The 21,991-nt window shown below is 47.1% G+C and overlaps 5 protein-coding genes across 5 annotated transcripts; 2 read left to right on the top strand and 3 right to left on the bottom strand.

The window, feature by feature from the left end:
• Window positions 1–124: 124 nt before the first annotated feature.
• On the bottom strand, window positions 125–1,557 carry EDB91DRAFT_1106906 (uncharacterized protein). The gene is made up of 5 exons (XM_041317493.1): window positions 1,005–1,557; window positions 914–945; window positions 690–859; window positions 568–634; window positions 125–513 (listed from the first exon to the last, which is right to left on the bottom strand). Exons 1-5 carry the CDS (start codon window positions 1,087–1,089, stop codon window positions 268–270), a joined length of 600 nt encoding a protein of 199 aa, XP_041181676.1. The 5' UTR covers window positions 1,090–1,557; the 3' UTR covers window positions 125–267.
• Window positions 1,558–2,305: 748 nt separating this feature from the next.
• EDB91DRAFT_1344064 (uncharacterized protein) lies at window positions 2,306–4,682 on the bottom strand (the record flags this gene model as incomplete). Its single annotated transcript, XM_041325799.1, has 6 exons — window positions 2,306–2,836; window positions 2,886–3,329; window positions 3,361–3,752; window positions 3,812–3,846; window positions 4,301–4,517; window positions 4,580–4,682. Coding segments are annotated over 6 exons (1,722 nt in total), but the record flags the coding sequence as incomplete, so codon positions are not given.
• Window positions 4,683–13,197: 8,515 nt separating this feature from the next.
• On the top strand, window positions 13,198–14,392 carry EDB91DRAFT_1333888 (uncharacterized protein; the record flags this gene model as incomplete). The annotated part of the gene is made up of 6 exons (XM_041325438.1): window positions 13,198–13,216; window positions 13,274–13,360; window positions 13,426–13,469; window positions 13,746–13,900; window positions 13,973–14,038; window positions 14,296–14,392. The coding sequence occupies 6 exons, from the start codon at window positions 13,198–13,200 to the stop codon at window positions 14,390–14,392; spliced, it is 468 nt and encodes a 155-aa protein (XP_041181674.1).
• A 1,235-nt stretch (window positions 14,393–15,627) lies between these two features.
• Window positions 15,628–16,802, top strand: EDB91DRAFT_685651 (uncharacterized protein). The gene is made up of 3 exons (XM_041328096.1): window positions 15,628–15,653; window positions 15,704–16,117; window positions 16,175–16,802. Exons 2-3 carry the CDS (start codon window positions 16,035–16,037, stop codon window positions 16,437–16,439), a joined length of 348 nt encoding a protein of 115 aa, XP_041181673.1. The 5' UTR covers window positions 15,628–15,653; window positions 15,704–16,034; the 3' UTR covers window positions 16,440–16,802.
• On the bottom strand, window positions 16,599–21,360 carry EDB91DRAFT_685262 (SNF2 family N-terminal domain-containing protein). Its single transcript, XM_041328094.1, has 30 exons — window positions 21,055–21,360; window positions 20,827–21,004; window positions 20,693–20,779; window positions 20,574–20,639; window positions 20,477–20,524; window positions 20,408–20,424; window positions 20,249–20,352; window positions 20,097–20,198; window positions 19,950–20,044; window positions 19,834–19,899; window positions 19,701–19,784; window positions 19,575–19,650; window positions 19,493–19,526; window positions 19,380–19,441; window positions 19,247–19,324; window positions 19,126–19,199; window positions 19,055–19,070; window positions 18,953–19,003; window positions 18,796–18,900; window positions 18,735–18,745; window positions 18,589–18,674; window positions 18,488–18,541; window positions 18,381–18,429; window positions 18,255–18,331; window positions 17,851–18,203; window positions 17,457–17,793; window positions 17,199–17,400; window positions 17,025–17,144; window positions 16,832–16,934; window positions 16,599–16,779 (listed from the first exon to the last, which is right to left on the bottom strand). Exons 1-30 carry the CDS (start codon window positions 21,293–21,295, stop codon window positions 16,759–16,761), a joined length of 2,997 nt encoding a protein of 998 aa, XP_041181672.1. The 5' UTR covers window positions 21,296–21,360; the 3' UTR covers window positions 16,599–16,758.
• Between the last annotated feature and the right edge of the window lie 631 nt (window positions 21,361–21,991).

Below are 21,991 nucleotides of genomic sequence, written 5' to 3'. Positions count from 1 at the left end.
GAGATTGTGTTGACTTGTGCGGCTTTTTTATGGACAGCCGCAATGCATTCAAGAAACTTGTAGTTACCGCGAGACATTGACATCGAGTGCTTGTTGGTATTCGTTCATCCCAGGGTAACATTCAGGAAGGACTGTACTAATCAGCCTATTGCAGTAAAGAGGCTCGCATTTTGGCTTCCGTTGCATACAAAGCTACGTACATTTGAATCGGATGAAAGCTCGTGACGTAGGAAAGTGTTTCCTACAACTATCATGTCATGTTCTCCCCTAGATCATACAGACCGACCGCCTGGGCACTTTTGTAACCACTGTTCTCGTAGTAGTGGTCGTAACCAGGACAAGCTCGCCTCCTTCTGGCACATCAGCTGCATTGATAGTAGTAGTGTCTGATGTTTCATCGTCTTCTTGAGCACGCTCCACACAAACGGAGTGATTGATGTGTTGAAGGAAGACGGGCTTCCACAATCTACAACGTTGCTTTTGCGGATCTAATTTCATCTCCGTAAGGCCCACCTGGAGGAAGCCATGAACTAAAAAGTCAACGCCGATCGAGAGCATGAACCATACCTCTGATCCAGGAGTTGAAGTTCCATTGCGCAGATCAAACATGAATCCCGTATTCGGCCAGTGTATTCTAACTCGCAACAGTCAGGGAGTCAAGGTCAGTCTGAGATGAGTGGGAGACGTACTCGATCATTTCAGTGTTTTCGTCACTCACTTTCACGGTGACAAGTTGCCATGCAGTGGGGAAATGTCCCACAAAGACGGGAGCGCCACAACGAAGTTCTTTCATAGAAAAGTATGTACCTGTGTGCATATTTCGAATGGTGTATCCTGCTCCGAGAGGTGCTATTTCCCACTGATTTCACGCTGAGTATGTTACTTGGTATGTGGAAGAGAACTGCGCGATTACCTTTTGAGCAGCATCATCGCAAGGTGGATATCCTGTATGCGAGTGGTGTGAAGATCGAAAGTCAGAAGTCGTCTGAAATGCAGTGACTCACCAGCAACACGCGTGTAATCATTTTTGAGCAACTCCAGTGCTGTACCGCTCTGGCGGTTTATGAGTTGGTAGACTCCTGGCTGCATGGCTGTGGCACAATGTAAATGGGATAAGTAACGTTGGAACTTGGGATACAGCTAGTATTTGCGCGCCTCGAGTATTTGTTCAGCTACACAAATAAGAGGGACGAACTTACGAGACCTTATTCAGTCGCAAAAACTCTGAGAAAGGCAACGGTATGCGCACTTAAGGTAAGTGTGTGCGCCTTTGGGCTCACTAGCAGCGATGCATCCCCAGCTAAGTACCAAATTCTCGACCGCGTAGTCTCAATGTCCACGGTCAAGCAAACCCGGTCGGCGAATATGCCACCTCTCACGACACTGCAACATTTCTGAAAGTTGTGCTCAGCATCATCATGATTGCGTGCATGAGACTGTAAATGTCGCTTAGTCATTCACTTGACGTGTTTCTGTAAGTAGTCAGCCTAAGACTGTCGTCCCTTAACCGTTACGCCAAAAGGCAGTGATAATGGGTGACTTTCCGTAGGCTGAAATATTGCGGAATAAAATAAGATAAGGTAGACTTCAAGCACTTTCTGTAAACATCACGTGCTGTGACTGGGGTGTGACCTGGCCACATTTGACCGTAAACTACCAGTCGGAGTATCAACTTGGCCCCCAAAATGCATCGATATCATGGAACAGGAGTAGTAAGTATTAGTATGATTAGAATGATGACAGTAAGTAATTTGTGTATAGTATATGCATTATATGTCAATACCTATAAGGCCTTTAATTATATTACCTTTGCTGCATCAAGTTCATCAAGGATCAAGGAGGGAAGAACACGGTGTCCTCGGTACTTCTTTGCTGCCCAAGCTGCTTGTCTCCCGTTTAGGCCTTTGTGATAAGCATCAATGAAACGACTAGATCGGATTGCAAATCTGAGAAAAGGAATCAGGGGGGATTCTCATTGATTGCAGTTAACTCACTTGCGCATACTGATGAGAGGGACAGCATCAAGTGCTTTGATCACATTGTGTTCTAAATCACTATCCTTTGATGACAATGGATAGGTTCGATAGAGCCACTTTGCATAGCCCCAACATTGTTCAATGAAATTCAATTCACAGTGGAATTTTGGAAGAAAGATTACCCAAAACTGCCTGGCCTCACAGGTAGTCTCCAACCAAGACTTGATGTTTGCAAAATCCGGCTGACAGTAGAGGATACGTCGACAACAACAGCTGGTTTCCCCAGCTGTGCACTCGAAATTTCTACACTGGGCCTTTAATTTGCTGACATCAAAACCGCGCTCCATCAAAATGGTTGCCATCCCTTTGAACATGCCAGCATTTTGATGCCCATCTGGCCAATAAAATGCCTGTGGTACTCCATTATGGAATCCATCAGCGACGTGGATCTTCTGCATGACAACCTTCCCATCAGTGCCACGGATTGGTCGTCCTTGTGCATCACGGACTGCAGTATTTACTCCCCAGTCCTTGCAAGACTTGGGCATCTGACAAGCAGATAGTGCATCGTCGGCACATTTAAGGTGCGTGGTGGCATTATCGAAAACAAAGACATGGTCTTCACCAGTGTAATCTCTTTCCAGTATTGACATGGCTTTCTCGGCATGCCAAATGATTTCATCATTCGCGAAATAGCCATCCCGTGCTTTACCTGCGCGGAAAAGGATGCGCGCTGATTCCTTCCCATCATGCGATCGTAGCCAGCCATAATCCGCAGAAACAAAATCAGCCACCATGAGAGATAGTCCTTCCCCCTTCAGCAGCAGTGTGCTTTTTTCATCTTTGTGCACCCATCTTTTCTGACTGACGGTCATGTGCATAGAATGTGGATTCATCATGAAAACAGACCACGGTGCGTCTTCCTGTTGTCGCCTGCCCCTCCTCGAGCTTGCTGACATCTACTGATGACCACTTTCGAGTGTTCGGGTCAACTGAATACCACGCTGGCAGAAATTTGTTCTGCCGATAATTCACGACATCCTCGCGCTCATGGCCATCAATATATTGGCCATTTTTTGCCATGGTCCATCGAAAGCCACAGTTCTCCATCCAGCGCTGAGCCGTCACCAATGAAATAGTCTTTGACAACTGATATCGCTGTTGTACATCTGGCCGTGCAAGATAATTGATGACCGCAATGGCAGTGACATATTTGCCAAGCGACTGAAGGTGTGTGAGCAGTTCCTCCTTCAAATCTTCATCATTGATCTGAGATTTCGTCCAGTCTCCACTGCACTTTGACAACAGTAAATTCCCGCGGTCCAGAATATAGGTTTTTGACCACTGCCTGCACTGTCTGAGACATGTGAGTCCCCTTCCCTACAAATTTTGCCATCTGAAGCGCTGCACTCGACCATGGCGTGCCGCTTACATATGCGCGCAGGAAATACTCCATCCATGTCAACCGTTTCTCAAGAAGAGAGGTGAGTCCAGATGGTTTATATCCATGCCCACTATTGCGAGTCGGGTGAAGCAACTTTTTCAGGTCATTTAATGCAAGACGTGCTTCGTCAACACCAGGTGGTGTTCGGGCATCAATTGAATGCCAAGGAACATCATATTCCCGAGAAGCTGAGGAGGGGAGATTGGGGGGTGCAGAGTCGGAGTGCTGACAGGTAATTTCCGAGTTAGAAAGTGCTGCACCGTCTTTGAGTGTGCCGTCCAAGGTCTCGTAACCATCTATCCCACCAGGTTCATCATCCACTTCCCCACTGTCTGATGTCCAGTCAAAATGACTTGGAAGAGTCTCCGAGTCTGAATCTGTTATGACCAACGTTCACCAATAATGATGAAGGCGAGTACACAACCACTAGGACTCGGTCAGAGATGATGATGAGCAACAGGATAGATTGAGCGTGAATGTCTAAGTCACTACAACAGTAGGAAACGAAGAGGTTAAGTCTAAGGAGTACTTACTGCTAACTACCCTACTTTTATACATAACATTGAGTAGGAGTCTGAAAGAAATCAACCAATGAGAAAAGAGTCGTACGATACTGCGGATGAGTAAGTATGACATCATGATATATAAGCGACTGAGTAAGATGGTTACTAAATAGAAACCCAAGATCCGACCGGTTCTTCTTTAGGAAGTGAGATTGTTCTAGCCTGTGGAGTAGGGGAGCCAATCGGAGAAGCAACAGGTGATCTATGACGAGGAGTCACGTGACCGGCTCAGGTACTGGAAGTAGCCGAAGGAAAACCGAGAAATGAAAAATGGTTCGTATTAGGAATTCGTGACAGAATCCAAGGTTTCTTCTGACTCCGGTACCCCAAAGTCTGCTGATTCCTTCAAGTCAGCATGCAACACAGACAATTCAATGTCTGTGGACAATTGACTTGGACAAGTGACTTCCTCCGCTGTAGCACATTCGGCATGGTTTATGGCAGCTGCACCCAAGTTCGAGAGTGGAGAATGGGCATGATGATTGGTAAGATAATCATGAACTAAAGCTACAGAGCCAGGTGATACTGTAGCAACTGTAGGAATATGAAAGAAGGCAATGAGCATTGTACACTGTCACGACGAGTGAGTGAAATACTGCTCACACTAATATTCTCCTTCTCAGCTGAAATCTTTGTTTTCTTTGCCCAGCGCCCAAGGTTCATGAGGGCTGTTTGCACCTGTCGAGAGCGTTTAGGCATCTGGGTGTTATGATCAACGTTCACCGATTGGTAAAGGTTTCACACAACCACTAGGACTCGTCAAGTTTAAGAGCAAGGATGAGATTGAGAGTGAACGTCTCTGTCTACACAAGGTAGGAACGAAGAGGTTAAGTCTAAAGAGAAACTACGTTAACTACCCTACCTATATACATAACATTGAATCGGAGTTTGTCTGAGTCTGTAACTAATCAGCCAATGAGAAAGAATCGTACGATACTGCGTATGACGTAGTATGACGTCGTGATATATAAGCAATGATGTCAGAGACGGAAATTAAGTGATAGGAAGACATATAGTTCTAGCCCTGGGCGTAGGAGATTCGATCGGAGATGTGATTGGTGAAATGTGAAGAGGTGAAGCTGTGACATGGTGAAGATGTGATAATGTGAAAGGTAATGGTGTCACGTGACCGGTTCGGGTATGGGACATAGCCGAAGGAAAACTGAGGAAAGAAAAATGATTTGTGTTGGGAATTCGTGACATTACCCCCTCTTTAAGGTGAGTGTCCTCGCGAACATAGGAGGGTCGGATATTTTTTTGTCTCCATTCCAAGAAACCAGGAGTTTGTAAGACTGGAATGATTGCGCTTGCAATTCGACGCGATTTGGGTGCATCGGGATTTGCCGCGTAAAACTCGCTGACTAATCTTGGAGAATTTTTTAGGTTTTCTTCGTTTTCCCATGTCGCCTCTTCTAATGGATATCCTTTCCATTTTGATAAGAATTGCAATCGGTTTCGCCGTACTCTGCTGGCTATTACTGCTTCTAATTCATATTCTTGCTCTCCTTCCACGATTTCAGGGGGTGGACATTCTGGTGCAATGCGAGTTGTTAATGATGAGGTTTTATGAGCGGTGAGTAGTTCTACGTGGAAAACCGGGTGAATTTGATAGGATTCCAGTAACTTCAATTTGTAGTTCAATTCACCTACTCGTTCGAGTATTTCGAATGGACCAAGGCGGCGATCTGACAACTTCTGACTCGGTCGTCGTTGTCTGATGTTTTTAGCGTCTAGCCAAACCTTTTGTCCTACTTCGAAAACTGGTGCGTCTTTTACTCCTCAATCATAGAAACGTTTCATCCGATCGTTGGCGATTTCTAGCGTTGCCTTCGCTTCCTCTTGGGCCTCTTTCATTTCTGTTATTCTCTGATCGGCTAATGGGATGGTGTTGGAGGAGTTAGGGGAGATGATGATTTCGGGATTATAACCGTAGAGGTTTTTGAAGGGAGAATGTCCAGTTACCGTAACAGAGTTGTTGTGCGCAAATTCTGCAATGGGAAGCCATGATACCCAATCGTTCTGACGATAAGATGTAAACATTCGAAGGTATTGTTCAACTTCTTGGTTTACTCGTTCTGTCTGACCGTCTGTTTGTGGATGATATGCGGTTGACATGGACCATTTGATTCCCAGTCTTTTTGAGACCTCTTGCATGAATTTGGATACGAATTGCGTTCCACGATCAGAGATCACCTTCTTCGGCGTTCCGTGCAATTTCCATACGTATTTGAGAAACAAGTCTGCAATTCCTTTTGAAGTAACGTCTTTGGTGGTTGGTGCGAGATGAGCTTGTTTGGTGAAGCGATCGACTACTACGAGGATACTGTCTTTGCCTTCTGATTTTGGGAGATCGGTAATCAGGTCACAGCTAATTGTTTGCCATGGACCTTCGGGAATTTCATTAGGCTTTAAGGGACCATGGGGTTTAGATGGTAACACCTTCGTTTGTTTGCATCTGTTGCATCCGTCTACGTAGTCATTGACCCATTTCTGCATCTGCGGCCACCAATAGTTACGAGAAACGAGTTCGAGAGTCTTAGCACGTCCCATATGGCCTGCTGCTGGTGTATCGTGAAAGATTTCCAGTATCGAGCGGCGAATGTCTTTGTTATTGGGTACATAAACCAATCCTCTGAAAAGAATAAGTCCATCCTCTGTATTCCACTCTTCTAGTCCTTTTCGTAGCTGTACTGGGGCCTTCTTAAGGGTTTCAATAGCATTTCGGACTTCCGGATCTAGATTTGTGCAGTTTCTGATTTGTTTGAGCAATTCTTGCTCTCCTTGTATCAGAATTTGACCCCTTTTTGCAGCTTTGATTTGAAAAAACTCGGGTTTCAGAAGCACGCGATCCGAATTGTCGTTTTCTACCCCCCCTCTGTGGTCTGGCCTCCTGGACAGAGCGTCGGCAGTGTCGTTGATCCTCCCCGGCTTGTGGTGCAGTGTGAATTCATATTCTGCAAGGAACAAAGACCATCTTGCTTGTCTACGAGTCAACTTTTGACTTGTCATGAAGTATTCAAGGTTTTTGTGATCCGTCCATATCTCTACTGGTTCTGGTGCACCTTGCACATAATGCCTCCATTCTTCTAGCGCGCGAATAATAGCCAAAAGTTCCTTGTCATGAATATCATAGTTTCGTTCTGCGTCTTGCATAGATTTACTGAAGAAGGCAACAGGATGCCATAGTCCATCGTCTTCCTTTTGAGACAATACACCACCCATAGCATAATCAGATGCGTCTGTTTCGATTTTTTTCTTTTTTGTGGCATCTGGCATTGCTAATATCGGTGCGGACGTGAATTTGTCTTTAAGGGTTTGGAAAACCTTTTCTTGTTTTTCCGTCCATTTCCATGGTACATCCTTCCTGATAAGGTCATTCATGGGTTTGGCAATGTTCGAGAATCCAAGAATGAAACGACGATAAAAGTTTGCGAATCCCATGAATCGTTGGATATCTTTAACACAGGTAGGAGTGGGCCAATCTTGTACTCCCTTAACCTTGACTGGATCCATCGAAACATGTCCATCTTTAATGATTAACCCGAGGAACTCTACTTCCTTCTTTTCAAAAGAACATTTCTTGGGTTTCAAATAAAGATCATTGTCCTGAAGTCTTTTCAGCACTTCACGTACCACCTTCCTGTGTTCTTCTATGGTTCCATTGGTGAAAACCAGAATGTCATCGATATAAACTACAACGACTTTTCCTTCTTTGAGATCTTGGAAAATCTGGTCCATCATGGTTTGGAAGGTAGCAGGAGAGTTTGTCATTCCAAAGTACATAACCACTGGTTCATGATGTCCGAAAGGAGTTTTGAAGGCTGCTTTCCATTCATCTCCTTTTCGCATTCTAATATTATTGTATCCCCATCGAACATCCATTTTCGAAAAAAGGTTTGCACCGGAAAGAGAATCAATGAGATCTTGTGATCGGGGAAGAGGGTATGCATTTTGGACGGTTTTTCCATTCAACCTCCGATAGTCCATGACGGGTCTGAGTTTTCCGTCTTTTTTGGCAACAAAGAAGAAAGGAGCTGCTACTGGAGATTCGGAATCTCGCAGTCGTCCTAATTCGTATTCTTGTTTGAGCCACTTTTCACATGTGTCATGTTCTGCGGGCGAAAGGGGATATGCTTTCGAGTTTGGAGGAAGATCATTGGGATCCTTGAAGTCTACCTTATGATCCCACTTTTTAGGTTCAGGGAATCTAGTAGATTCTTCTTCGGAGAAGACCTTGAGATAGTCGTGGAGCCATTCTGGCACCATCTCTTCTACGGACTTCTTTTCCTTCTTCTTTTCCTCCTTTTGAGCTAACTCCGAAGCGACTGAGCTTTTGTACTTGATCCACACATTTCGTGGTGAATCTTCATCTTCGATCTCCTCTATCTCTACCTTCTTAGGAGCACTCGAATCTGAAGGCTGTACCTTGGCTGCAGGAATTGAAGGTTCCATGGTGACTTCATCGTCATCTTCTTCCATGGGTAATAAAGCAGGTAGTGTATCCTTCTGCTTTTTTGCCTTGGTCTTTTTCTTCTTGACCCTGGCATCCTCGCATTTGACTGGGCAGCGGTTCAACGTCATTTTCCCCGCATTCCAGTCTATGTTCGGATTATGATATTGTAGCCAATCTACTCCAATGATGACATCATCGGTTCCTAGATCTGTGATCAGAAAAGCTACTTCTTCCTCGTGATCTCCTATTTTTAGAGTCAAATCTGCATAGCTTTTGATTGGTCCGGCGGAGTTTTTAGTTCCATCAATATTGCGGACGGGCAGTGCTCGCAGTAACTGCTTAGTTTTGACTCCATTCTTGTCTACGAACCTTTGGCTTAGAAATAAGTTCGTAGCTCCGCAGTCTACTAGAGCTTCCAATTCTGCTTTTTTGTTTTTCCCTTTTAACGTGATTGGCAAGTAAAAATGATCTCATTTATTCCCAGAACAAACTTCTGATACTTCCATAAACATGATTGCCGAATCACTAAGGATAGAAAAACGATTGTTCTGGTCTAAGTTCGCAGTCAACTTCGACCCTCCTAAAAACCCTGTTTCTTCAATGCTTCATCTGACGAGGTCAAGAAAATTCTTTCGTTCATGATTCGTTGGATATCTTCCAGCGTGATGGGTTTCGCCGCTGGTTTCTCTTCTTCTTCCTTGACCGCCTTGATAGCAGGTCTCTTGCCTTTGGTATCCATTGGCTGTCCAGTGCAATTACGAGCCATGTGCCCGGGTTTTCCACAACGATAACACTTGAAAGTGTCTCCCGATTTGCCTTGAGGTTGGGGTCCACCTCGTGTCTTTGATGCATCTACGTCCATTGCATCTCCTCCTTGAGAAACTGGTTTGAGAGGGCTTCTTTCAACCCATGGGCGACGTGGTGGTTGCCAGGTCTTCTTTTTCTCGTCATCCAGTTCTTCAAAGTTCGTTCCGATAATAAGAGCATGTGAGATTAATCCTTCTAGGGTGCTCTTATCCCTAGGATTTACGTGGGCCAACTGATCCCTGATCCGTTGGGATAATGCAAGACGAAACTTGCGCATGAGTTCGTAGTCTGAAAAGCGGCAGTGGGTGATTTTCTGTCTGAAGAGGGAGACGAATTCCGCTGATACTGCGGTTTCCTTGCTGGAGATGATCTATTTCTCGAGCAATCTTCTCTTCTTTGTTGACAATACCCCACATAGCTTGCATGTCGTTTTTCAACTGGTTGTAGGATCCGAGTCGTCCACTCAAGGCAGTTTTGGATACGCTTTCTCCCCATTTCGCTGCAGAGCCCTTGCAGAAAGAAATAAGACAGGAACTCTTCTGGAGCTCAGAGGCAGTGGGATAGGAGGTGAGGTAGAGGTCGAGTTGAGAGAGGAAAGTGTCAACGTCAATAGAGTTCTTGTCTCCTGTGAACTCTGTAGGTTTGGCCATTTTGAGATCAGAGCTCGAAACTCCAGAGGTAAACTGCCGGTGTTGTTGGCGTTGTCGTACGAAAGGCTTGCAAAGCCATGATCGTTTGTTCCGCTGCCACTAGCCTCTGGGCTAATTCGTTCTTCTCTGTCTCTACCCTGTTCAGGTTCTCGGCTAAGAGTGTGAGATGGTCTTTCAACTCGTTGTACCGGACTTGGTTTAGATTTCGTTCTGCGGTGGTTACGGTGAATATGGCGTTCGAAATGTTCTCGTGGGTGATGGTAGTCCCTTGAGGGCCTAAGATGCCTTCCGCTACCACAGAGCCTGGCCTCGACAGGGTCGGTGTGGAGCTTTCTGCAGATCCCAACGGCCCTGCTCCTAGTGTCTGCCATCCTTGAATTGGTGCATGGTGCGGGGCGGGGGATTGGATTGTTCTCCAATCTTGCTCGGACATGAAGGAAAGGGCAGTTGTTTTCCCGACAGGTATCGTTGTCGTAGATTTGTAAGGCGCGGTCTCTGACGAGACGAGATCTCCAAGGGGGAGCTATGATGACTATAGGTGCGAATACAGCGCGTGTAGCGGTTCGTCAACCTAAGTAGAACTCGAAAGGAGTTCGGGAGCGACACGGTGAAGTTTGGGTCTTCTTAATACCCACAACCTCCTAAGGTAATGTAACTAGGGTTGTAAGACCCGCGAGTGCCGTTCTTTATAGTACGAAAGAAAAGTAGGTAGCGTGCAGTCGGTAGGGTTTTGGACCTAACTGCAGGCGTGCGGAGACAGGACCTAAGTGTCGCTGTTCCTTATAGACTGGCGGCTCGCATAGGGCAAGGGCCTGGTCTACTTCTACAAAGACTAATCGTAAAAGAAATTGGTATAGTGCGCGTCTGGGAAAGATGATTTGGAAAAAACGTAATCCGCGAGAATGTTCTCAGCAGAATAGCACAGGTGAAGTTTGTCGAGGACAAGGTGTCCAAGACAAAGTTCAAGTCGGAGTGGTAAGAAGACTTAACCTAATGTTATGATCAACGTTCACCGATTGGTAAAGGTTTCACACAACCACTAGGACTCGTCAAGTTTAAGAGCAAGGATGAGATTGAGAGTGAACGTCTCTGTCTACACAAGGTAGGAACGAAGAGGTTAAGTCTAAAGAGAAACTACGTTAACTACCCTACCTATATACATAACATTGAATCGGAGTTTGTCTGAGTCTGTAACTAATCAGCCAATGAGAAAGAATCGTACGATACTGCGTATGACGTAGTATGACGTCGTGATATATAAGCAATGATGTCAGAGACGGAAATTAAGTGATAGGAAGACATATAGTTCTAGCCCTGGGCGTAGGAGATTCGATCGGAGATGTGATTGGTGAAATGTGAAGAGGTGAAGCTGTGACATGGTGAAGATGTGATAATGTGAAAGGTAATGGTGTCACGTGACCGGTTCGGGTATGGGACATAGCCGAAGGAAAACTGAGGAAAGAAAAATGATTTGTGTTGGGAATTCGTGACACTGGGTGTTTGGGAGGTTGGCGCTAACTGCATGGCACCTCACGGCACGCAGACGGACTTTGGATATCGTTTGCGGTGCACTTTCGGCATCTTTCTGTATAGTACACATAGGAAATAGACATCTACTTGTTTACTATGATATTTATGACAATTCTACGACGAAGGCATTGTAGAGAAAGCAGTCCTCTACCATGCCTCCGTTTCCGTTTTCCTCTAAATGCTTCAGATAGGTTTCCTATGAGCTCGCACTCGTTTGTCACGCTGTATCACAGTTTATCACGTGACGTTTACAGAAAGTGTTTGAAGTCTACCTTAGAATAAACAAGACCATTTAAGGCAGTCGTGCCGCGATGCCGCTGTTCATTTGCGTCGAATTTGCAAAACAATATTTTTTGACCCCCTTACAAACTCTAAATCTAGAAGGGGGGGGGCCCTTACAAATTATTCCGGATTATAAACGACGGATTAAATCCGTTTTGGGCCACTACGCCCAAGCTATCTGCTGACTAATCCATGACTTGAGCTTCCCGCCTGACGTTATGTTCAGCATGGCGATAGTCGCTACCTGGACCAAACATTTTCAATTATACGCAGTCCAATCACTGAGCTCACTGAGGAAGTTTTCAGCTGAAATTTTAAGATTGCTATCAGCAAACGACGCCGACACGTACCACTGCGACCGGCCAGGGTACGAGGTGAGCATAGGGTATAGCACGGGTATGGGACACACCGCGGGTACGGCGGGTACGGGTACGACGGGTACGGGTACGGTGTAGAGATCTGGTACCCGTGGCCACACCGTACCCGTTAGCACGGTATACGGGTACGCGCTATCTCCGAGTCTACTCCGCGGGTTATATTTTGCAAGGGATTCACCACTTACGATCCTTATTCTTCGGAGGTCATTGACTGCAACAGCAACCCAATGCTTCGATCCTATTTCTCGCTGCTTCAGTACACCTAAAGTTGGTGTTCTTCCGCCTCGGCGACATATTACTGGTACTGATTACAACTCAGTGATTCAACAGTATAGAGTTGCAAAAACCATTCGTTCCCCAAGCTACCGCGATTTTTTTTTCATTAAACACCTGATTCCATGTGTATACTAACGTATTCCTGCGACCACCACAGGGCCGTTCTACTAACTACGAACATCTAGAATCATTTATGCATCCGACAGTTGAGGTTTTCGAGACGTATAAAAGCACGCATTGGAGGACATCATGGGCAGTCCAGAGGTGAGATAGCGAGAAACAGTGGCAGGAATCAATGCAAAAATCTGTTGGAGGCTAGTCTCGTGCATGGTGGAGTTGAGATAGTGGAGCATGAGGCCAAGTGCTCCACCAGCATCAAGTGAACGCCGATTCAAGCGAGGAATGCCATGCGAGTTGGTATCGGAACGTGTGATGTACTTACTCAAGATGACCGCTACCAGTCTACTTACGTTCTCATTTACAGCGGACTAGCACTGTTGACCGCATTGATCAATGCATATTCCATGACGCAGTAAGGAGCAGCCATCGGGAGCACAATCATCGCCGCTACCATCCGAACGAGTTCGCGCTGGTCTGCCACGAAAAACACACTCCAAGCACATGCAGCCAATTGCACAAGCCAGAACGAAAAGCACCCTTCCAGACCACACAGCCAACCTAAACCCGTTTCAGAGCCAAAGCATACGAGGTCGGCTCACGTCCCGCTGCATGTCTTATTTTATCCGGCTTCTTTCTGGGCTCTGTTTCGACGCTTGGCGCGACATTCGTGTACAGGCGGTATTTCAGGGGTTTGAGGACAGCGGAGTGGGTTACACCTGATGTACTCGAACGCAGGAGGTGGGTGAGGGGTGTCGTGACGAGGCGAGTCGGGTTTGTAGGTTATGTGGGTTTTAGGGATAGGTTGGCTAAGCGGTAATGGTAGCAAGTGTAGGGGATGGAGATGGCCGTTGAAGTTCAGAAGAGTAACAACCTTGAGCAAAGGTGCGTTCATACCCCGTATTCATGTGCTATCCGCTCACTTTCATCGCTTAATAAGAACTCAAAAGACCAAACGATCCACGTTCGTATTGCAAGCGTTGATGCACCCGAGGTGCGTTGGTCGTACAAAACAGGGCTCAAGAGAGTTCGGGATGAGACCACCCTGACCGAAATGATGAATCATTGGATCATTACGTGGAGGGATCACACTTTGGTCGCCCAGCCCAGCCATACGCTGTAGAAGCTCTCGCATAATTAAAAAAATGCGATCGACCGCAAGACAGTCTACTGTCAACTCGTTCGGCATGACCAATACTCTCGTATCGTATGTCTCAACACTACTTCACCATTCCACCAACTGACCATAATTCAATCCCACGTCAAACAGATATCGGTAGTCACACTTCCGCCACCGTTTCTCCCAGGCTGGAGTCTCTCACTTGAGATGCTCCGGGCCGGGACGGGCCTGACCTACGAACAAGCGGGTGCGGAGTACGGGAAGTACGGGAAGGATGAGTTTTTGAGAGTTGAGACTGAGGCGCGGTAAGTTTTTTTGCCGCCATTGTTCCACTCTTGTGATGGAGAATCTCGCGCTCATTTTTTCCTACCTCCCAGAGCCGCGCGCAGAGGCATGCGGAAAGACGGTACAGCGGGGGAAACACCAGCGCAGTATAAACGGCGGTACGTGCAGGGTAGGTTGGCAGACGTTGAGGCTCGGACCCAAGGTAGGACAAAGGCAGAGAAAGAGAACTCGAAGGGACTTTAGTCCTGAACGTCTTCGAAGATGTCGTGCGTCTAGCCCATCCAGTCGGCCATCCGTGTCCGAAGTGGATGGACCTATTGCACTTCGTCAGATTATCTAGAACTGGTGAACATTGTCCCATGGTTGGACTTTTTCCAACTGTTTCTCCTGATCGGTGTATATATACTTGTGATAGACCTCAGGCGGAAGCGAATTTGGATGCCGATTGTCTGTTGATAGACAGGACCAGGTGGTCCTGTCCCGTTCCATCACGTTTGTCCGCCGCAAAGTGACACTTTATTTATATAGTGCGCAGCACTACATACGTACGCGTAGTAGTGCCAGCAGTGGTCAGTTACGTTTCCACCGTATATAAAGTCTCGTCGGCTGCCCCAAATTAATTAAGCGTCTACAACAAGTTCACAACAAGCGCCTCAGTTCAAACCTCCACGAACTCTAACGAACCGAAGTCTTGTTGAACTTCCGTCCTAGCCATGAAACTCACGTCCGCCCTTGCGCTTTCCTTCATTGCCGGTGCACAAGCAATAACATCGCATAGCACCATGATCCTGCCCAGTGGTGTCCCAGCGTATGTGTTTTTTTCCTTGATTCGTGCTCTACGAATTTGCCCTTGGCAACCTTGGCAAAACCAAAATACTCATTCCCACTTATAGATCAAGCGGCCTGCCTTTGAGCACCGTCTCGTTCGACACCACCGCTTCTTCCTCCGCGATTTCCTCGCTCTCCTCCTCGTCAGCTGTACAGAGCCCAATCACAACTACCAGCATCGTAATTAATCCCACCACCACCACCGCACCTAATCCTACCTTGACGACGACGACCCCTCTATTCAGCTCGTCTTCATCGACTAGTACGACCTCGAGCGCACCAGCTGCGACAACCTCTAGTGCTGCTACAGGACGAGCAGACGTGGGGATGGGGTTGGTGGCGGGAGCAGTTGCGGGCTTACTTGCATTCTTGTTCTAAAAACCATTTTTAGTGGTGATGCATGTGTTCGGGAGGTCACGCAGGGGTAAAAGTTGAGAGGTCTCACGATATCCATGTGCGCTGCGGGGTAACTGCGGGTTCGGACGCGTATCTAACATATCTTGAGGATTGCTATGGATCACAGGGATATCCGTGGGATCAACTTGGGTATATAGACAGTTGAATGTAAATGATTTGAAATACCATTTCATTGCATCGTGACACCATCGATATCGGTAGCTTGCGATATGTTCCTCGGATTCTCCTTGACCGAGTCACGATTCCCAGCATCGTGGCGTCTCCCTAAATTTCAGGTATAGAACAATCTGTACCGGCGCGTGTAAACATATACATCCCGCTTCTGCAGTATGAAAATGAGGCCAGGAAGTCAGAGGAAGCGAAGTGATGAGATAAAAAGATAGTCACACCGCCATCCTATGACCGCGATGGTGTACATCGTGGATTCAGCGCACTGACATCAGGATTCAGCCCCCATCTCATCGATGCATCAGCACTCAATATTCAATGCTTGCGGTCAGCGAGATGAGACCTGACCTGATATCGATGGTGAGTGTGGAACATGATAGAGATCAGCTCATTGTAATTCGTATTTTCAGTGATAGTACTTATCACGGAGATATCGCTCCGCCTCTTGGAATGATTTTTTTTGCACTCTCGTAACTTCCATACAGTTGTCGCTCGGTACATAACTACTGCTCGGCTCAACATCGACTACGTTGGCTTTAAGTATAGTATGGCCAATCGCTCTGTGACCGGTTGCGACTGGACTTCGGTACCGACTAATAGTGGGCCGTCCTCACACCTCTACTTAAAACACGCCCAAGGCCCTCCGAATCAGCAGCATATCCTGAGTTCTTGATTATCAGCCTCGACGAACTTGAACACATTGTACTCCTAGACTTCACTTTTTCATACTCACTAACAATCATGAAAATTGCCACTGCCCTCATTCTGGCGTTCGTTGCTGGTGCGCACGCCCAGTCTACAAGCAATGCCATCACGCCCCCGAGGTACGTACCACCTTCACTCACCCTAATAAGCTGCTAGATTAACCGTGATCCACATAGCGTCACCATGCCTCAGCTCCCCTCGCCGACTTTAAGTACCCCGGCTATGTCAATGTCTGCTCCATCAATGGCTGCTCCATCAATGGCTGCTCCTTCAATGGCTGCTCCATCAATACCTGGTCCATCACTCGGATTTGGCGTAACGACGTCGACGAGTATGACCGCGACGTCCACAGGGGCAACAGGGGCAGCAATGGCGGGTCCATATGCTGACGCTGGACTGATCATGGGAGCTGTAGCAGGCGTCTTCGCGTTCCTGGTGTGAAAATATCAGTTGATGAAAGTGGTCATGGACATGTCTTGTTCACGATACAGCTCGGGTAGCTGGATCTATATAGATGGGATAGATGAACGGACCAACGAGTTTATTGATTGTAATATGCTACCATTTAGCCGCGATAAAGTATCAGTAAAGAGAGTTGTCTAGGTGTTATGCATGCGTACACGACCTGTTTCCGAGAACGAAGGAGAGAGCAAGGAGAACATGAATAATAAAGCAGTCGCAGCGCTGGCAGTGGACGCCCAGGTGCGCAGAGCACTTTCACCAGAGAGAAATAGAAACGTGATATAACCGCGCTTGCGGACTAAGACTTCATCCCAAACAACTACGAGCATTATCAATCAGCAATCGCAGCGGGAGATGATGCGAAGACATACAGTCTTGATCTCCTTGACACTCATCTTCTGTAGCTTCATTCCCGTGCCCTCGCCGAGCGCTGCGTCCGCAAGGTCAGATTTGACCTCCTGAAGACGGAGCATTCTGCAAGGTTTTTGTGATGGAAGCAGGGAGTCGGCGGGTGAATAGAAGAACCTGAGTTAGTGTTCTAATAACAGAAACAGCTTAACTTACCGCTCCTCGATCGTGTTTTTGACAACAAGCCGCTTTACAAAAACATCTTTCTCCTGCCCCAGACGGTGTACGCGGTCATATGCCTGCGACTCGGAGGCATAGTTCCAGGATAGATCTAAGCTATTCATTATCGTCAGCCATCATAAGGGGGATGATTTAAACTCTAAGACTTACTTGATAATGCGATTTGCCACGACCAAATTCAAGCCCACACTACCACACTTCGTGCTGATGAGGATGACCTTAGGTCCATCATGCCGCTTAAACATCACGATAACTTTATCCCGCGACGTTCGGTCCATAGAACCATCGTACCGCAGGCTGCGGATCCCGTATCGCGAGAACAGCGTTTCTACAAGGTCGAGCATCGAGGTCCCTGTGCAACATGCTTTGTCAGCAGCAACTTGCAAGGTCTTCAATCAAGGTACGAACACTGCGAATAGCAGATCGTCTTGTCCCCGCTCGCGTCCCATGTTTGGAGAAAATCGATGAGGGAGAGCATCTTCGTACTCGGTTCGAGGTCGTAATCACCTTTTCGCCACATAGCGATAAGTGCACGCGAAGGAGCGCCAGTATCTTCCAACTTTGCCTTCTCTATGCCTGGGGAGACGGGTTTTTCGTCAGTGTCCTTCATTGGTACCTTTCCTTTTCCATCATCCTTGTGTTTCGTGTGATTCGAGGACCGCACAGCGTATCCCCTTCCAAACTCAACGTCAGAATCATCAAGGTGGTCCGACGCATCGCCCATAGTCAAGTCAAGTACTTCGTCCTGTGGGATGTACCACTCAGTCAAATTCGGCGCCAAAGAAAACAAAGCTATACGCACATCGTCAGACTGCCGGCGCAACCTTTTGTTCCCCGCAGCCTTCTTCCCTTTCTTCTTGAGTTTTCCCTTATTCGCGAATAACTGTGAGAAATCAGGCATATCATCGTCGGAGCTGTCGAGTTCCGGCGTCCCCCCTCTGAAGCGCGAGGGCGCTGACACCTCGATTTCCGATTCTGAGCCGGATGACTCTGCACTTGAATCTCTGCTCTGGTGCACAGGTTTCTTAGGCGCAAGTCGGCGGGCGCGCTTAAGAGCGCGGTGCGCCTCCTCGACTTCTTCTTCTTCTGGCTCGAATGCAATAGACTTGAACACCTTGGTTTGGTTCAGGTCATTCATCGTCTTGCACGTGGGGCCTGTACGAATGTGTGAGAGAACAGCGTAACGAGAAGCAGGAAGAGACGCACAAGGTCGGTGACCTTTTGTAGCTGCTGCTTCATATTCGCGTTCGGCACGAAGATTTTCTTTCTCATTTCCATGACCACTGGGTGATTGTTAGGTGCAGCAGATAGGAGCAGGAATCGGCAGCTTACAACTCTCCGTTGTGGCCAATGGGCGAGCCCGAGAGTATGAGCATACAATCTAAGGATACAAGGGTTACTCAAAATACAGTAACGACGGACAGAGAAGGTTCACGCACCAAAACAGATCTCATGGCCGCAGGCAAGGACACGACCAGTGTTATTACCGTACACTTTCGTACGTGAGAGTATCAATCACTACTGAGAAACGAACACATACGATCTTTGCAGATAGGGCACGTAGCATCTGCGCCCTCCTCATCTGAGAAGGAGAGAAAATTGCTCTCAAGCGCGCGTGTCATGAACCTAGGCGTGGAAAGTTGTCGTAGTAGATATTTTGCTTGTCACCGGATAAAAAAAACCAACCTCTTCTTGACCTGTATGCAGATAATTTAATGCTAGCCGCGGACAAATGAACTACACTCACATCATTCACCCAAGCCGGCCCCATGGCTCGGATCGCCCGCGAGAGCTCTCTTCCCTTGTCGTCGGACATGAGCATGGAAGGATCCTCAAGTTCTTCTGTATGACACTATGATGCGTTGGGTTAATTCATCCACGTGATCGAAGAACAAGGGACATGCCAGGATTAGGTTCGGGTGGCAGCACAGCTGTCGAAGTCGGAGAATCATCGCCTGTAAACTGTATTCAAAAATGACCACTAATATGCAAATGCAAATAAATACCAAGATAGCGGTTGCACTGAGATGGAAACCTGGATTTAGCAAACAAGACTCGGAATTGATTGAGTGCATACTTCTTCAACAATGTCCCTCTTTTGATGAACCGGTTGATTTGAACGTGGCTTTTCTTCTCGAAATCATCGTAGAGCTACGAAATATGAGGTTGCGAAACGCTGGGGTACCTAACCAACGTACCTGCCGCTCGTCTGCTGAAAATTCAAGAGTCACGAGCTCGATATTTTTCGGGGGCAGCTGAAGGATGAGCTTTCCTTCCTATATAAATCGTGAGCGAGAATACAGGAATTAAAAAATTCTATGGGCGGTTTACCAATCTAGCTTCCTTTGTACGGCGAAGCAACAGGGGCTTCAGGATCTCCTGTGCTCGCATTGCTGTATGGTTGATTTACCCAAGAACTACATCGGACTGGGCGGTTTACTCACCCGCAAGCGGTGCATCTTCTTGCTGCACTTTTGCCTAAACGAAGATGAAATGCAAAACGTCCAAAAACGCGGAGGAACGTACAACATATTGTTTGAATGACTCCCAGTCATTCCAAGGGCGAAAACGCCCAAAGCGAATAAGCCCATATATGTCAGCGCTGTGAATAGGTGGGTGATCGATAAATACCACGAAGAAATTTAGGCATACAGAGTATTCGTGACGGGCGTGCCTGTAAGCATCCACCTGTAAGTCGAACGGAGAAGGGCAACACTACGGCTAGCAAGGGTTCCTCTGTTGGGAGTATTAAAGCACTCAATAAACAGAGTGATGTTGAACCCGCCTGTTTCGAATGAACTGGGCCTCATCTAAAATCACGCGATACCATCTCATGCGACCAAGCACCCCCCTGCAAAATAGCTGAATGGGTCGACATATTGTAAATGATGTGTTACCTACCCGTACTGCTCGAGGTATGCTAGCTCCTCGCCGTCCTCAATGTGTTTTGGAATGGCAAGCTCCATGCTCAGAGTTTGATATGTAGTAATGATGACCTAACGATGAATCTCGGTTACTGTGCCGAGTGTGACGATTTGCATGACGCACATCTTTAGATCTGACGTCCATCAGGGTCGAAAGCTTGTCCCGACCGTGATGGATGTGAACAGTAAACAAGTCGTTCGACTTGGTCTCAATTTCCTCTTTCCACTGGTAATGGTGTCAATATGGCCAAAGTCGAACAAAGAAGACTGGCCAACCTGTTGAAGGAGGGCAGAGGGAACAACAACGAGGGTGGTCTTCACAGCATCAGTGTCCTTAGGCATATTGGCTGCCATTGTAGCGATCATTTGAACGGTCTTGCCTGATTCAAAGTATCTCGTTATACAAATGCACTCGTCGAAGTTGAAAAGACTGACCAAGACCCATTTCATCTCTGAGTGAACTCGATCTTTAAGGTGCATACGTTGAAAATTAACATTACTCACGCCAAGATGCCACCCCGGTAGGGGGAGCTTTTTTCTTGGTCCACCATCCTGCGCTCCGAAATTAATGTATGAAAAGAAACCCACTTATCACTCGTACCAGTTGACGCCAATGAGCTGGTGAGGTAAAAGGCGTACTTCCAGACCAGGGAGGAGATCCTTGTCGCTATACCACCTCAGTACAACTATGACGACTGCCATACTACATGTATTACTTACCTTTGAAGACCGAGGTTATGGATAGCATCCTTAACGGAGCGCCTGTCCCCGAGGTTTTCAATAGAATTATAAACAAATTCTGCCAATCTTATTCGGGTGTCAGCGACGAGTCTTGTTCCACTCAGATAAGCAACCTCTGTTCTTGGTCAGGGCCTCCTTGGTCGATGCGACTAACAGGGGTTTCGGCGTCGTATCTCAAAGAAAAGCCTGATGTCACGAGCTTGCTTTTAATTTCATCCTTGGTTCTTGTTGTAGATCCGCCAGCTCCAGACGAAGCGCCTTGTGATGAAGTGCTAGCAATGTTGGCAGAAGCTACAGTCGAATCATGAGAGAATAGTAACGGAAATCTGCAGTTATCTTACTCGCGTATACAGGCTTGTTAAAAGGGGACTGTGGTCCATGAATTACGGGACCCATATCTGGGATGGTTTGTGCTTTCCTCACTGGCGATACAGGAAGGGTATCCGATTTGCGCTTGCCGAGAGTTTGGGATGTTTGCATAGTGGTTTGAGAACTTGAGGAAGAAGCAAGCATTGAAGAATAATCCAGCGCAGCCAGGATGCGCGATGTCTTCTTTGATGTGCTTTTGGATACATCACCCATCTTCGTGTATGGCTGCGATGGACGAGCGGCAGTAGCACTCAAGATGTCGGTTTACAGCATCAAGCACGAAGCCGTTGCCAAATAAGGCCAAACAAATTAAACTCTAAAACGTACACGGGTGCCTGATGAGAATTGACTTCACCCCGCGATCACCGGCACCGCTGAGCACTACGAGGATCACATTGTGCAATTGCAAGTTTCTGATCCCTCTCACTTTGGGAACTTCGGAAGTATCGAGATGACACTGGCGACACCACGAATAGTAACAAAACCAATTTCAGGACCATGCCAAGTAACGTCGAGGTCGCCATCCACCTATGCTTTCTTGTCGTCAAGGTTGAGCAAGTGTGAATTCTCCATTGGTGGGTCCTTGGTTAATTCAGGTATATCAGACGTGTGAACGAGTCCGGCGATATCTTTGCATGATAGGTTGCCACTCGAGTCGATCGACTAGAGTATTAGATGAGAGCGGGGATGGCCTTACGTGACTTCGTGTCCTCCTGTCTCTTGCTGAGGGACGCGAGATCGACACGCCAATGTGTAGAGTTGTGCTCGCTCTTCTGGCGGGATATACCGTTCCCCCTCCTTCCACTCGCCTTCCGCAAATCATCCTGTTCCTACTAACTCGTTACTCGTAGCAGTCCATACCCATCCCATCGTCACCCATCCCTGAACTTCACAGCTTTTCCTGCCATA

Source organism: Suillus paluster, assembly GCF_016628075.1.
Source record: "Suillus paluster strain FC165 chromosome Unknown EDB91scaffold_6, whole genome shotgun sequence".
NCBI classification, from domain to species: domain Eukaryota; kingdom Fungi; phylum Basidiomycota; class Agaricomycetes; order Boletales; family Suillaceae; genus Suillus; species Suillus paluster.
Note: the sequence above shows the minus strand (reverse complement) of the source record. Positions and strands in the feature narration are given on the sequence as shown.